Source organism: Danio rerio, chromosome 13 (assembly GCF_052040795.2).
Source record: "Danio rerio strain M-AB ecotype USA chromosome 13, GRCz13ab, whole genome shotgun sequence".
Taxonomy (NCBI): domain Eukaryota; kingdom Metazoa; phylum Chordata; class Actinopteri; order Cypriniformes; family Danionidae; genus Danio; species Danio rerio.
Genome location: NC_141033.1, coordinates 27,382,807 through 27,396,223, shown reverse-complemented (window position 1 = coordinate 27,396,223; position 13,417 = coordinate 27,382,807). Strand labels below are relative to the sequence as shown.

At 38.8% G+C, this 13,417-nt stretch overlaps 1 protein-coding gene across 18 annotated transcripts in view; it reads left to right on the top strand.

Moving 5' to 3' along the window:
• The window catches only part of kat6b (K(lysine) acetyltransferase 6B), a 50,147-nt gene that overhangs the window by 7,733 nt on the left and 28,997 nt on the right, over positions 1–13,417 (top strand). For 4 of the 18 annotated variants that reach the window (XM_087279370.1, XM_087279366.1, XM_087279360.1 and 1 more), the window contains exons 1-2: positions 2,162–2,334; positions 5,759–6,617. In XM_087279370.1, coding sequence (XP_087135496.1) covers positions 5,997–6,617 — 621 coding nt within the window. In that variant the 5' untranslated portion in view covers positions 2,162–2,334; positions 5,759–5,996. Of the gene's footprint in view, positions 1–2,161; positions 4,218–5,758; positions 6,618–13,417 lie in introns of those variants that run through there. The other 14 variants (XM_087279371.1, XM_087279368.1, XM_087279362.1 and 11 more) reach the window with 4 other exon arrangements.

Genomic DNA, 13,417 nt, shown 5'->3' with positions numbered 1-13,417 from the left:
CACCTCAGAAAACTTATGATCCAGTTTGAATCATTTACTGATGCTGTGGATTAAAGCTAATAATGTTGCAGGTAATGTTCAGTGTTTTGTGAAGACCGATTGTTTAAGACGTTAAAGTATTGTTAGAATCCATAGGTATTAACTTTTGGGGTGACACTTTACTTGAAGGGGTGTTCATAAGACTGTCATTACACCTTTAAATCATGTCATTTGATTTTATACATGCTTATAACAACTGTCATTAAGTTTCATTTACTCAGTTGTGACATTTCAAATGCAAATATGACATTGTTTGTTATGACAACTTGACATAAATAAATCACAACCTGTTTTTGTATTTGTCATGACAACTTGAAGTAACCAAGACAACAAAATTTGTCATAAAATTTCATAACTGAGCAAATGTCATTTAATAACAGTTGTCATAAGCATGCATAAAATCTGGCATTTATGATGTAACATATCATGGTTATAAAGGTTTCATGACTCATTTAAGTAAAGTGGCTCATAAGGGGGAGCTTTCTTAAAGGTGTAGAGCGGGTTTTGGGTGATCTTACATTAAAGAGCCATCAAGTAGTTTTAAACTCATAGATTACGTGATGAGCAAAAATTCCTGACTCCTGGTCGTTTATTGGGGATTGAATAGCAGCTATAACATTGCATTAGCGGTGCGCAGCAATTATTAAGAAATTTAAAGTAATGTCAGAATCCATAATAACTTTTGGGGTGACACTTTACTTGAACGGGTGTACATAAGACTATCATTACACCTTTATAATCATATAATGGGATTTTAGCTTATAACAACTGTCATTAAGTTTCATTTGCTCAGTTGTGACATTTTAAATGCAAATATGACATTATTTGTCATAACAACTTGAGATAAATACTTTGCAACCTGTTTGTGTATTTGTTATGACAGCGTGATATTATCAAGACAACAAAACTTGTCAAAAAAAGCATAACTGAGCAAATGTCATAACAGTTGTCATTAGCATGCATGAAATCTGGCATGCATGATGTGACATATCATGGTTATAAATGTTTCATGACTCATTCAAGTAAAGTGGCTTATAAGGGGGAGCCTTCTTAAAGGTGTAGAGCGGGTTTTGGGTGATCTTACATTAAAGGGCCATCAAGTAGTTTTAAACTCATTAGATTACGTGATGAGCAAAAATTCCTGGCTCCTGGTCATTTATTGGGGATTAAATAGGAGGTATAACACTGCATTAGCGGTGCGCAGCAATTGTTAAGAACTTTAAAGTAATGTCAGAATCCATATTAACTTTTGGGGTGACACTTTACTTGAAGGGGTGTTCATAAGACTATCATTACACCTTTATAATCATATAATGGGATTTTAGCTTATAAAAATTGTCATTAAGTTTCATTTGCTCAGTTATAACATTTTAAATGCAAATATGACATTGTTTGTTATAACAACTTGACATAAATACATCACAAACTGTTTGTGTATTTGTCATGACAACTTGACACTATCAAGACAACAAAACTTGTCATAAAATGGCATAACTGAGCAAATGTCATTTAATAACAGTTGTTATAAGCATGCATAAAATCTGGCATTCATGACGTGTCATGTCATGATTATAAAGGTTTCATGACTCATTTAAGTAGTGTTCCTATTTTTGGTTATGTGTATGCTTTTTTTAAACTAGAAGTTTCACTGACTTGCATTTTTATAGACTAAAAAAACAAGCTTACCTAAATAAATAAATGAATGAATAAATAAATACATACATAAATAAATAGCTAGAGGGTGACTATATTAACCACACATTTTTATTTTTGAACTATATGAAACTTAATTTTTCTTGTTAAAAACATGACACATATAATCTTTTCTCACATATAGTACGTTTGCAATATAGCAAGCATAAACGCATGCTGACTTAGACATCCATATGCCAATGAGCGATATTAAAAGTTTCCTTTTCCTCTTCACAGACAGGGCACATTTTGTCTCCTCTTTTCCCACCCATATGCCATGTAGTCTGAAACAATGTACATTGTTTCCCAATGAGCGATGTGATGTCACATAGCGGTTACAGCGAGTTAGTCCTCCTCTGTGGCTGATGGAGTGCCGAAAGGGGAGGGTACTACTTTGTCACAGACTCCTATGTAGATTAACCTTTCAATTAGTTGTTATCAGGTTCCCTCTGCCTACGCGTGCGTTCATCTTCCGAATCAAACAGGACCCTTCTTGGATTTATCAGGCTACTTTACGCATATATCATCAGCTTCAGAAATAAGCGCGGTTTCTTTTTATTGCTTATACGAGGAGCGTGGAGAGATCGCGCGAGGAACTTAAAGGTAAATGTTCGCTTTGCCAGCGCTGTCGGGGCATTTATCTCGGCGGTGGCTTGTTATCGGTGGCATGTTTTAATCGTTCAAGTTGAACTTGTCGTGAGTGATGTAACTTGACGCGAGCGGGGAAATTAATTCGGGCTATTAAGGTTATTGGGTTACACGAACCGCGCAAGTATCGCAAGCTACTGCTTGACCCGCATAAATGGAATTTTCCAGATGCTATCTGTCCTCAGTTGCTTGCTCTTGAAATATGAGTGCATATTTGCATGCGTTAGACATAAATAATCAAGAGTTATTTTTTGTGCTTCGGGATAACCGCGGTGAAATGCTATGCCATCATCATCCGCTTAGACATTCGCAGGGTTTATAAATGTTGTGTATTTGCGTGCACGCTATATCTTCGTGAGGATGAGCGCGCGCTCGGTACTAGTTCACAGCCCTTTGTAAAGCGCGAACTAATTATTATATTAGATTACAGTGCTCACAGGACGGGGAATGCCACGGATAACTCGAGCGCTTGGACTAATTATTCACCATTACATTATTCTCCAAAAAGTGTGACTAGGTCGATCTGCTCATGTTGCAGTGTAGTGCGATGCTCATAAGGGGGAGCCTTCTTAAAGGTGTAGAGCGGGTTTCGGATGATCTTACATTAAAGAGCCATCAAGTAGTTTTAAACTCATTAAATTACGTGATAAGCAAATATTCCTGGCTCCTGGTCGTTGTAGTGGGGATTGAATAGCAGCTCTAATATTGCATTAGCGGTGCGCACTAATAGTGTTTGTCACCTTAAAGAGGTAGTTTTAGCTCAAAAGGAAAATGCTGACATTTACTCGCCCTCTTGTTGTAATAACGCGTATGACTAAACAGGAGGCGACAGGCTGAATGACAGCCTTCACTTTTATGGTGTTTATAATAAGCAGTTGAATTACACCTGAGGCTGTCAGTTTTTCTCACGTTCTGCTTTAATATCTCCCCTTGTGCTGCTTCGCGGATAAAAAGAAAGTCAGGCTGGTTTGGGGGAGAGGGGAAAAAAAAGCGTGCGAGTGAGTAAATGATGACAGAATGTTCAGTTGTGGTGAGCTGTGCCTTTAAGAGGCGGGTCAAGTGATTATTGACAGATTATGAAGCCAACCGATTCCTCGAGAGGCCGAACTGTTTGCTTCTGATTGACACTTTTGTTATCAAACCAGGGATAAGTGTTTGCCCTTTCTAACCAATATTAAAGTTTCTTGGGCGGGATCGTCTTTGTGAAGGTAAGGTTTAATGAGACTCCATTGGGTTGTAATCAGTGTCATGTCGGATTCATGTAAACTACAACATTGTAACAAAATGGCGTCTGTTTAGTAACGCGACCGGGCAAAGCGGAGAAGTCACCTGACCTGTCCACCGTATTAAAGCATCCAGAAAACAAGGTTTGCGAGACCGCGGGTTAATTGACGCGTTGACTTTGTCATCATAAATTATAGATAGTCATCTGTCGGAAGTAGTCATAAAGCATAACCTAATTTAGCCAGCTTTAGCCTAGCGTGCTAGACTTGAGCTCCGGGGCTGTTTAGAAAGCCGATGCTCGAGATAAGAACCGAATGCTTCTGATATTCGCCTGACTTTTAGCTCTCGGTCTGGGCTTTAATCCGTGGACTCGAGCTGAAGTACGAATGTCAGGACGCGTTTGTGATGCTGTGTTTTGTTTTGGCTGTCAACATTTGAGATGATGATGATGATGTTGGACTCTTAATGTGAAATGCCATTGCCAAGTCGTAGTTTGTGACCAAAACTGGAAGAGTGCAGACGAGATTTCAGAATAGATTAACGTTAGACAAGTGTCAAATTCGGAAACAACACTGTTTTGTGTTTTTTAAGTTCGTGTTGAACACCCAAAACGAGTGAGTGTCTCTTTATTCACTAGACTTTGTTTTACGCTCGGGTGTCTGGTTTTATTTGATCCACTAACACACTGTTTGCTGTCATGCCCCTCCAGTTAACTGGAGTTGTTTTGTGGTTGTTTTGTAGGCTAACCGAGTTGCAATGTTCAATTATTTACCGTAGCTTTTCTTGGATCTGCTTAGGCCGGATTTAATGTCTCAGAGGAATGGGTCAAGTGTTCCCCTCAGTATGTTTGCGAGGCTCTTTATGTAATAATATTATGGCAGATAAGTTGTGGTTGAGTTTACACGGCTGCTGCTGCTGCTGGCGAGCGGAGGAATTCTTGAGAAATTGTTCAATGCATGTCACCTGCTGGCTGCTCGCAGCACTGTCCTTCCCCTGCTTAAACTGTTTGGCTTTTTACACTGTCAACAGCCAATGAGCTTAATGACATTTTACGTTTTCATCTGTGAAATATTGTGTTTTAGCTTGTTATTAAATATTAGGATTGCAAAATTTGTGCTGTCAGAGGTTTTTTAATGCAGTGTCGCAATATCTAGTGAGAAGTCTACCTAGACTGCATTATATCTAGTAAGCTGACTATCTGCATAGAGACATGGGCATCATAGACACGTGCTAGACATTGCTTGTTTGTGTGTGGGAGTAGGTTATCAGATATCAGGTATAATATTGTCATGTGTCTAACTTTTTATTGAAATGTGAATCAACATTCATCTGTAATCTCATGGTTTTTGCTTGTTTATTTACTTTGGAATTGAAAGAATTATCCTTTTATGGAACGTATCCTCCCATGTCACATGTGCTAATTCTTACGATAACTGTGTGTGATGTTTGTATATGCACGCGTGTTATTTTCTTCGAATAAAATTGCTGTCAATTTAATTGGCTTGATAGCTTGTGTTTATTATATATTTTTTAATTAGTCAGAAATGTCAGATGTTGAGGCGTCACGGTGGCGCAGTGGGTTGCACGATCGCCTCACAGCAAGAAAGTCGTTGGTTTGAGCCTCGGCCTGTCAGTTGGCATTTCTGTGTGGAGTTTGCATGTTCTCTCCGTGTTGGCGTGGGTTTCCTCCGGGTGCTCCCGTTTCCCCCACAGTCTAAAGACAGGCGCTATAGGTGAATTGGGTAGGCTAAATTGTCCATAGTGTATGGATGTTTCCCAGTGATTTGTTGCAGCTGGAAGGACATCCGCTGTGTAAAAAATACCGGATAAGTTGGTGGTTCATTCCGCTGTGGCGACCCCAGATTAATAAGGGGACTAAGCCAAAAAAGAAAATGAATGAATGTCAGATGTTGAGATTATGGTTAAATGTGAGGTCATTGTTTGTAACTTTGAGATAAGAGTCCATATTTGTTTATTTAACCCATCTTTCACTGTATTTGGGATAGATGTATGACTATTGTGAATGAGCATTAGTGTTGGTTAGCCTTACCTGTCAGATCAAGTTGCTGTGCCCATTTAACTAGCTCTTATAGAGTGTGTTTGTTTTGTTGTAAAGTAACATGAATTTTCTGTTTTTCTTCTTTCATCCCCACAGGTGTAACTCAAAAGGATTTTTCAGCAAGACTTCTCACTTTGGATTTACAACCACAAAGGATTTTTTTTTCCCTTGACAATGAATAGCCAGTCTGATCTTTGAGGAGTTACATCAGTCCCATATCCTGGTCAACATGATGTACTAATGGCTGGCTTTTGTTTGTGGATGCATATGGTTCACTCTTAAAAGAAAGGAATGTATTCATGGATCACACCTTAATGAAACAACTTATTTCACCATGGTGAAACTGGCCAATCCCCTGTACACAGAGTGGATTCTTGAGGCTATTCAGAAGATCAAAAGGCAGAAGCAGCGGCCTTCGGAGGAGCGGATTTGCCATGCTGTCTCAACTACACGTGGACTAGACAAGGGCGTCGTACTTCATCAGCTGGAGCTCGCTGTGAAGGATGGATCCATCCTTAAGGTTACCAGCAAAGGGTGCGCTTCGTACAAAGACCCGGATAACCCAGGAAGGATTACGCCTTTCAAGTTGGGAGGCTCTGGCACGGTCTCTGTTGGATCTGTGATACCTGCAGGAGATCTGCGTCATGTGGATTGGAATAAAATCCTTAGGAGGGCTATTGAAGGTCTGGGCGTCCCGTCTGGCTCCTCTCTAAGGAACATTGAGAGATTCCTTAGAAGCCAGGGCGACCTGGTGAATGTTGTGGCAAACCCCAGGTTTCAGCAGAGGCTGAGGCTAGCTGCTAAGCGGGCGGTTAACAACGGGCGCCTGCTCAAAGATGGGCCGCTCTACAGGTTGAACAGTGGTGGACTTGGAGGAAAGTCTTGCTTCAGGAACGTGGGGGTCTTTGGTGTCGACCTCCCACCTGTGACACTACTCCCCCATGAAAGAGACCAGGTGCGTCAATAATATTTTTATCCATGTTGGTTCTGTTTGCGGATGTCAAAAGTATGTATTGGTGTTTGATTGTCTCTTTGCTTTTATTTCTGCAAATGCAAAGCCCAATCTTGCAAGGACTTCCTCATGAATATCTTTGGAGCCTCTTAGTTTAGGGTGTGTTGTGTTCACACTTTGTAGGTTTGGCTTGCTTAGAACAAACTGTGGTGGGATTTTTATTTCAGTGCAATTCGTTTAAAAAAAGTGTAAACACTGCCATCTGAAACTTGGTGCACAACATTAAAGTAGCCAAGACCACTAAAAAGATAGTTCTTGTTTTAGCTCCAAACAAACTTGGTTGAGGTTTCACTGAAAGAGGTTTTTTCTTCCCAGAACTTAACAAACTCCAAGTGTAAAACACACCTTCAGTAGCAATGGCATTCATGGTGTCTTTATCCAGATAAAGTTTAGCCTGTTATTGTGTACTATTGTTTTGAGACATCAGCAGGGTTTCAAATACTGCTGTACACAACAAGTGTCAGGAACAGAAATACTCCTTCCAGAAATACTCAAGTTGGCATGATCCCACAGCCATAAGCGTCATTCAGAGGTTGTTACATCTAGGAAGTCAGTTATTTGGTAGTTCAAGTCCAGTGTTTGTAGCTTTTGAGGGCTTAACTGTAGCTAAGACAAAACAGTGGCTTTTTTGTCCTAAATAGTTGAAATATCTTGAAACCATAGCATAACTTATTGTTTAGGTAAAGAGTTTCTTCACCATTCCGCCAAAACCACTTTGTCATCCACATGAGTAAAGTTAGGTTTGATTTAACATTGTGATTCAAATGTTCTGTGAAAAATGAGTAGACTGTGTTTTAGTCTTAAATCATCTTTGGTTTGCTTCAAGATAGTTCTCTAAATGAGGGCATGATATGCTACAGATGTTGGAGTAGCTGTGTTTTTGGAGTGAGGAAATCTTTGGTAGTTACTGTGCTTGCACATTGTCCTGAAGTTTCATCATCCAGACCTCCCTGTAATCATTATTACAGGTGTGATTTCCATATTTATAATTCTTCAAGGGATAGGTCACCTAAAAATGAAAATTGGCTGTTAATTTACAAACCCTCAGGCCATACAAGATGTAGGTGACTTTTTTTTCTTTGGCAGAGCATTAAAGAAGATTTATAGCTTAAACTGTGGTCCTTGGTGATTCATAAAATGTCACTATGAGCACTTTAAGTGGAAAAATAACACATGGAAGCAAAATAAATTTATTACCATGTTTCAGTTGTTATCGATGCATTGATGACTTAATTTTAATTCACATCCTCTGCAAAAAAAAAAATCCTGAGTGCAATGACATTAGTCAGGTGCAAGCTTCTTGTCATATAATGACACACAAGCTCTTACATGTAAGCTGTTGCTGTTTGCTTAAATTAAAAACTGAGTTGCATATTGTTGCATTTGAAAACGCATAAGTAAAGAATCTTTGACCTGCGAAAACAGGGCAGAGACCCCTTTTTAGTTCGGAAATGTTGGTGTTCCACTTTGGCATAAACAGACTGAAGCACAAACTTTTTAAAAAACACACAAGCAGCTATCCACGATAGATGACTTACTTGTTTTCTAGTAAATTGCATATAATTTCACTGATATACAATATCGTCAATCCCCTCTCAAGTATGGGTGACAGAATAATGTGCATGCCCAGTGAGTAAGGTGGTACAATATATCGTAAAATTATTGTTGTTGCAATGTTAGAATATGCATCATGTGTATCGCAGACATATGTTATAAATTACATTTATTTGGTTATCATATTGGGCCTCACTATCTTAATCCCCACCTCCTCAGTAGTTGCTGTTCTGCTATTTGCTGGAGCGGCCTAATGGAGTTAAGATGAGTGGAAAAACAGCCAATCAGGTTTTTACTCAGTCATCGTGTTTTGAAAATGTGAGCTGCGTCCGAAATTGCATACTTCCATACTATATAGTACACAAAGTCAGTATACGAGCCAAGTAGTATGTTCGAATTCAGGACGTACGAGTTCCATTCGTACTGTATAGAACACACTTTTCTAACTGCTGAGTAGAACATATACATTCTAATGCAGTACCTACTGAGTAGTAGGTGGTTTCGGAAGCAGCCTACCCATTTATTTTAATATCATTAAATTTATTTAAGAACAGGCAAAAAAAAAAAAAAAACTTTTCTATTGAATATTATATTATATTATGTTATATTATATAAATGTTATATTGTAAGAAATATTGTTATTGTAATACTCAACAACAATATCATATGTTTATCCAGTTCCATGCAGCCCTATCAGTGAGCATTAATGCTCGCATATCTTACATTATAGCTGTATAGTGTGGACAGAGACATTTTTCTGACATACAGCTAATATTACAGTCTGGATGAGGGGCCTTTTCCGTTCTAAAGCACCATTTTAAAATGAAAACACACTAGTGTAAACACAGCCTTAATGTGATTATTTTGGATGTGTCAGTGAAGTTGTAAACAACAGCACCCATGCAAATTAATTTACAAGTCAGAAAGTTTGCACTCCTGACTCTTGTGAACATGCTCAGGACTTTTTGCAGAAGCTAGAGGTTAAAGTTAATGTCGTAAACAGTTTATTTTTTTGCATTCTTTTGCTTAAGACCACTTTGTATCCTTAGAAGCCACATAATTGTGTTTTGTCTGTGAATAGCTCTTGGATTGCGTGTTTTAAACTGAAAAGTACCTGTTATATCTTCTTACATCACTTACATCTCTAGTCTCTTGAGGGTGAGTAAAGTAAGAGTCATTTGTGAACTATTCTTGTAAGTAAACGTGAAATAGCATTTGCAACCTATTCTGTAATGTGAAACTTTTCTGTTGATTTTAAGGAATGTAGTATGTGACTTCATTTTATATTCTAAAAATTGCTTGGATTGTGTAATGTGGTCATTAATTGTCCGAGGCGTTGGCTGACAAGAGATTTATAATGTCAACCAAAGTGCTTCACTGGCCGAGCAATGATAAATATTTTAAAGATAAACTTTCTTTTAACTTTTAACTGCATGTATTCATGAATTAAATGGGAATAATTTTAATATCATGTTGACTAAGTTACAAGCTTAATAAAAGCGAATGTTGACCCCAGTTATTAACTGTACTGTCTGAAGATGATATAAATCTGACATAGGTTAAAATTTGTCATTTTATCAATGTCAGCGTCAAAAATTATTGCAGAATCCTACATTTTTTATTGAGTGCTTATAATTGTGTGGTGAACTGGGACTCAACCTTATCTAGCATTTTGTCTCAAAATGTTTATTTGAAAAGCTGTAAACATAATATTATACTACTTGTATCATTCCTTCAGCAATTGTAATTATACAGCATGTGTAGTCTCTCCATCATACCACACACACTTTGTATAGATGTAGTCTATAGACAAGTGAAAATGTAGGGAAAGTCTTTTTGTCCATCACTTGCTGGTCACTTAAGGCCCATACTAGGTGACTCTTGATGCACTCTTTTTCCTACAGTGGTCGGCGAACAATCAGAGGCCATTTGGTAATCAAATCTTGGAGCACATTCCCTTGTCCACTCTTTATTGAGTTGCTCTTTGAAAGCAAAAGCTTTTGGTTTCCATGCACGGGGGCTTGACTGTTGCTAAGCAATGTGCTTCATTGACCCTAGGACATGATAGCATGGTGCCAGTCTTTTTTTTTCCGACAATCACTGAGACGGTCTGCCGTCTTGCAGATGGTTCAGGGGGACTGCAGTGGTGGGCTGGCTGCTGATTAGCTCAATGCGTTAAAAGGGCTCTTTTGTTGTTAATTGTGTGCTTGGGGACTGGTCAGTCTGCAGCTGCTCCAGGCCTCTTTATCATATTCTGCGAGGGGTTAAATTATGAGAAAAGAGAGGGCCAAATCCGGCTTTCTTTTGTCCCATTAGCTGGCAGGATTAGATTTTGCGTTGAAGGTGTATTAGATCTCATGTCTGGCCTCTCTTTTTAACGTTCTTGAAACTCTTGCTTAGTTTAAAAGATAGTAATTCGATGACAGTCTGTTAAAGCTTTGCTGATTACATCTGTTCTTCAGTAATGGCGTTGAAACAGTACTAAGACCGCTGTTTACCAGCTGTGGCTGATGCAATTTGCTCACTTTCTAGAAATTTCACGAGCTTAGCAATGCATTTTACTCTAGTCTCCCAAGAAACCTCTGAATTGTGCCTTAAAAGTTTTCTTTGCAGCCAGAAGTGCACAAATTACTTTGGAAGATGAATCAAATAGTCCATATGGGACTCTAAAAGAGGTGGTGTATTGTAAATGTTCAGACTCTGTTTTGTTAGTAAGATTAATATAACAAATGGTGATTTGTCTTTTATATATTTTTGGATATTTGCATACATGCAACTTCTTTGGTGCTTTATTTTATGTTGAAATTGTATGTACATATTAGGTGTGCAATGGTTCAATCTACTGGCGGTTTGATATGTTTCACGGTTTTTGGGTCACAGTACAGTTTGTGCTATGCTTAGAAAAAAATGCCTACAGAACAATTAAAAAAACAATAAACATATTATTGGGTAACAAACACCTGACAATGCAACAGCTTCACACATATGACTGTAGATGTGCATGTTCTCGCATTATTTAAATAAAAGTAGGGTACTTTGAAAAATTTTCAAATTAATAAAAAAAAAAGAGAGAGAGTTTAAACTTCCCCTTTTTCTATATTACATATCGACTCAACATCAACAAGTTATGCAGATAATTGTCAACGCATCCTAATAATTGAGCACTTTTAAAGTATTGATTACTTCTGTTTACATTATACTTGCATTACCAAGGCAACAATGCATTCTATATGATTTTATTATGATTCCAGGAAGATCAGTTTCACTTATCAGCACCATCGTAGTGAATGAAACATAAGGAAAGAGTGTGTTCGGCTCTTCTCTCTTAATTCAGCGGGAACAGTCAGTTGAGGAGAAAACTGTTCTTACCAGACAGCGCGTAAACACAGTGAATAGCTGAAGTGATCAGGTGTGGAGAAACACTCAGCAGGTGCGTGCCTGAAGTAACAGACCTGCTGCATGGTCGAGTCCTTATTGAACGCTTCTGGGTCTGGACAAAGACCTCTATCTACCTGTTAGTGACCACTGGTAGGATATCCTTGCAACGACAACACAAAACTGCATTTGTTATGTTTTTGTGTCCGTCTGAATTTACATTGAGTATCTGTTGAAACACTGAAGGCAATGCGCTGTGATTTGGCCTCACCTGCACATTTGCGCTGTATCTCCTTCACTTGCCATGCTGAAACCCACAGAAACTCCACACATAGAAAAGTGAGGAAACGTGATGTCAACAACATATTTACATACTAAGAGGTGACTGGACAGGTCTTCACATGTGCAATGCATGTGAAAGGTAATATGAAGCGTACAAAGGGTGGATTGTGTTTTTTGCTTTGTTGCAGTAGTTTTTATTAACAAACCAATATTAATAAAGCATATTCTGAACTGCGGATCACAGGGTGCACCAAATCGTTGCATCCCTAGTACGTAGTATTAAACTTGTATTCACCATAGATGCTGCTGATTTTAGTTAGACCCTGGTTGGTCACTATAAAGTTGTAAGCCTTCACATAAGTCTTTGCTAATGTGGCTGTAAATAAATAAAAAGAAAGGAACACTGCTTCAGACTGAACTTTAATGTTGCACTTGTAAAATGATCTGCTCGAGTAAGTCAGCCAAGCAACATGAAATGTTTTACTGTTCTTTTGAGTTTGAGACTGTTTGTTCATTCAGTGTGCAGTTTGTTGATGTCATCTCCATCACCTTCGACTTCTGTTAAATGCTTCTTTCAAAGTAGAATCACTTTCTTTCCTCGTATCTGGTGTATTTTTAACTGTTCAATCAGCGTTATTGTTTGCACAGCAGTCTTAGAGAGCCTTCGGCTAAAGTGAAGAAACTCGCTAATGTTTTTAGAGATGCATATTAAGGCCCTAGTTGAACATTTGTTTTTGCTGGCTGATGAGGCCAGCAGTTCAGTTTTAGTTTTTTTCTTGATGTTTGGGCTTAGTCACTATTGATGGGCCAAGACTGAGATCTCTGAAACTCTAGAGCTCCTGGATCAATTTTTGTTGCCGTTGAACCTGTCTGCTTTGTGTTAACAGCTCAAGTCCCTAAGCATTAAGCCACTGCCACCACATATATGCATAATTAGTGAGGGTCAGACACAGCCTCCAGTGGAGATGGCTTAATTAGGGCTGGAGTAATTGTCACTTAGCTAACCTGAGTCTCAGATACCTGAGCGTGTGCCTTGTTGCTTTTCCTCGGGCAGACTGACCTGAATGAAGTAATGGTAATGTAATAGCCCTGCCATCCTCGTTAAGTTCCTGGGCTTCAGAGGCCTGGATGAGCTAATAGAGCTGTTGGAAAATGTAATGGGACGAGTCACGGGTCAGCGTTAGAACAGATCTGCCCTACATTCCTCTTTCAAACTGAAGCGTGAGACGTCGTCAGGCTTAAATAAAATTTGTACTTCTCTCTCTCTCTTTCTTCTGACTGTATTTGGTCTCAAACCACTTGAAATATGATGTTGATGTGCATGTCACTGGATTGGATCACACAAACCGAGCCAACAGACGCAATTTACGTGTCAATGGCTGCCAGTGTCTGGTTATGGCATGAGGGCAAGTCAAAACCGCATTGATACCACCATTCAAAAGTGATATGCCCCTGCTTGTGGCTATACAGGGGGAGATCTCAGGAAGCTTATGTAGATAAGAGGCTAGGCAATCACATTTAATGTGGGCTGA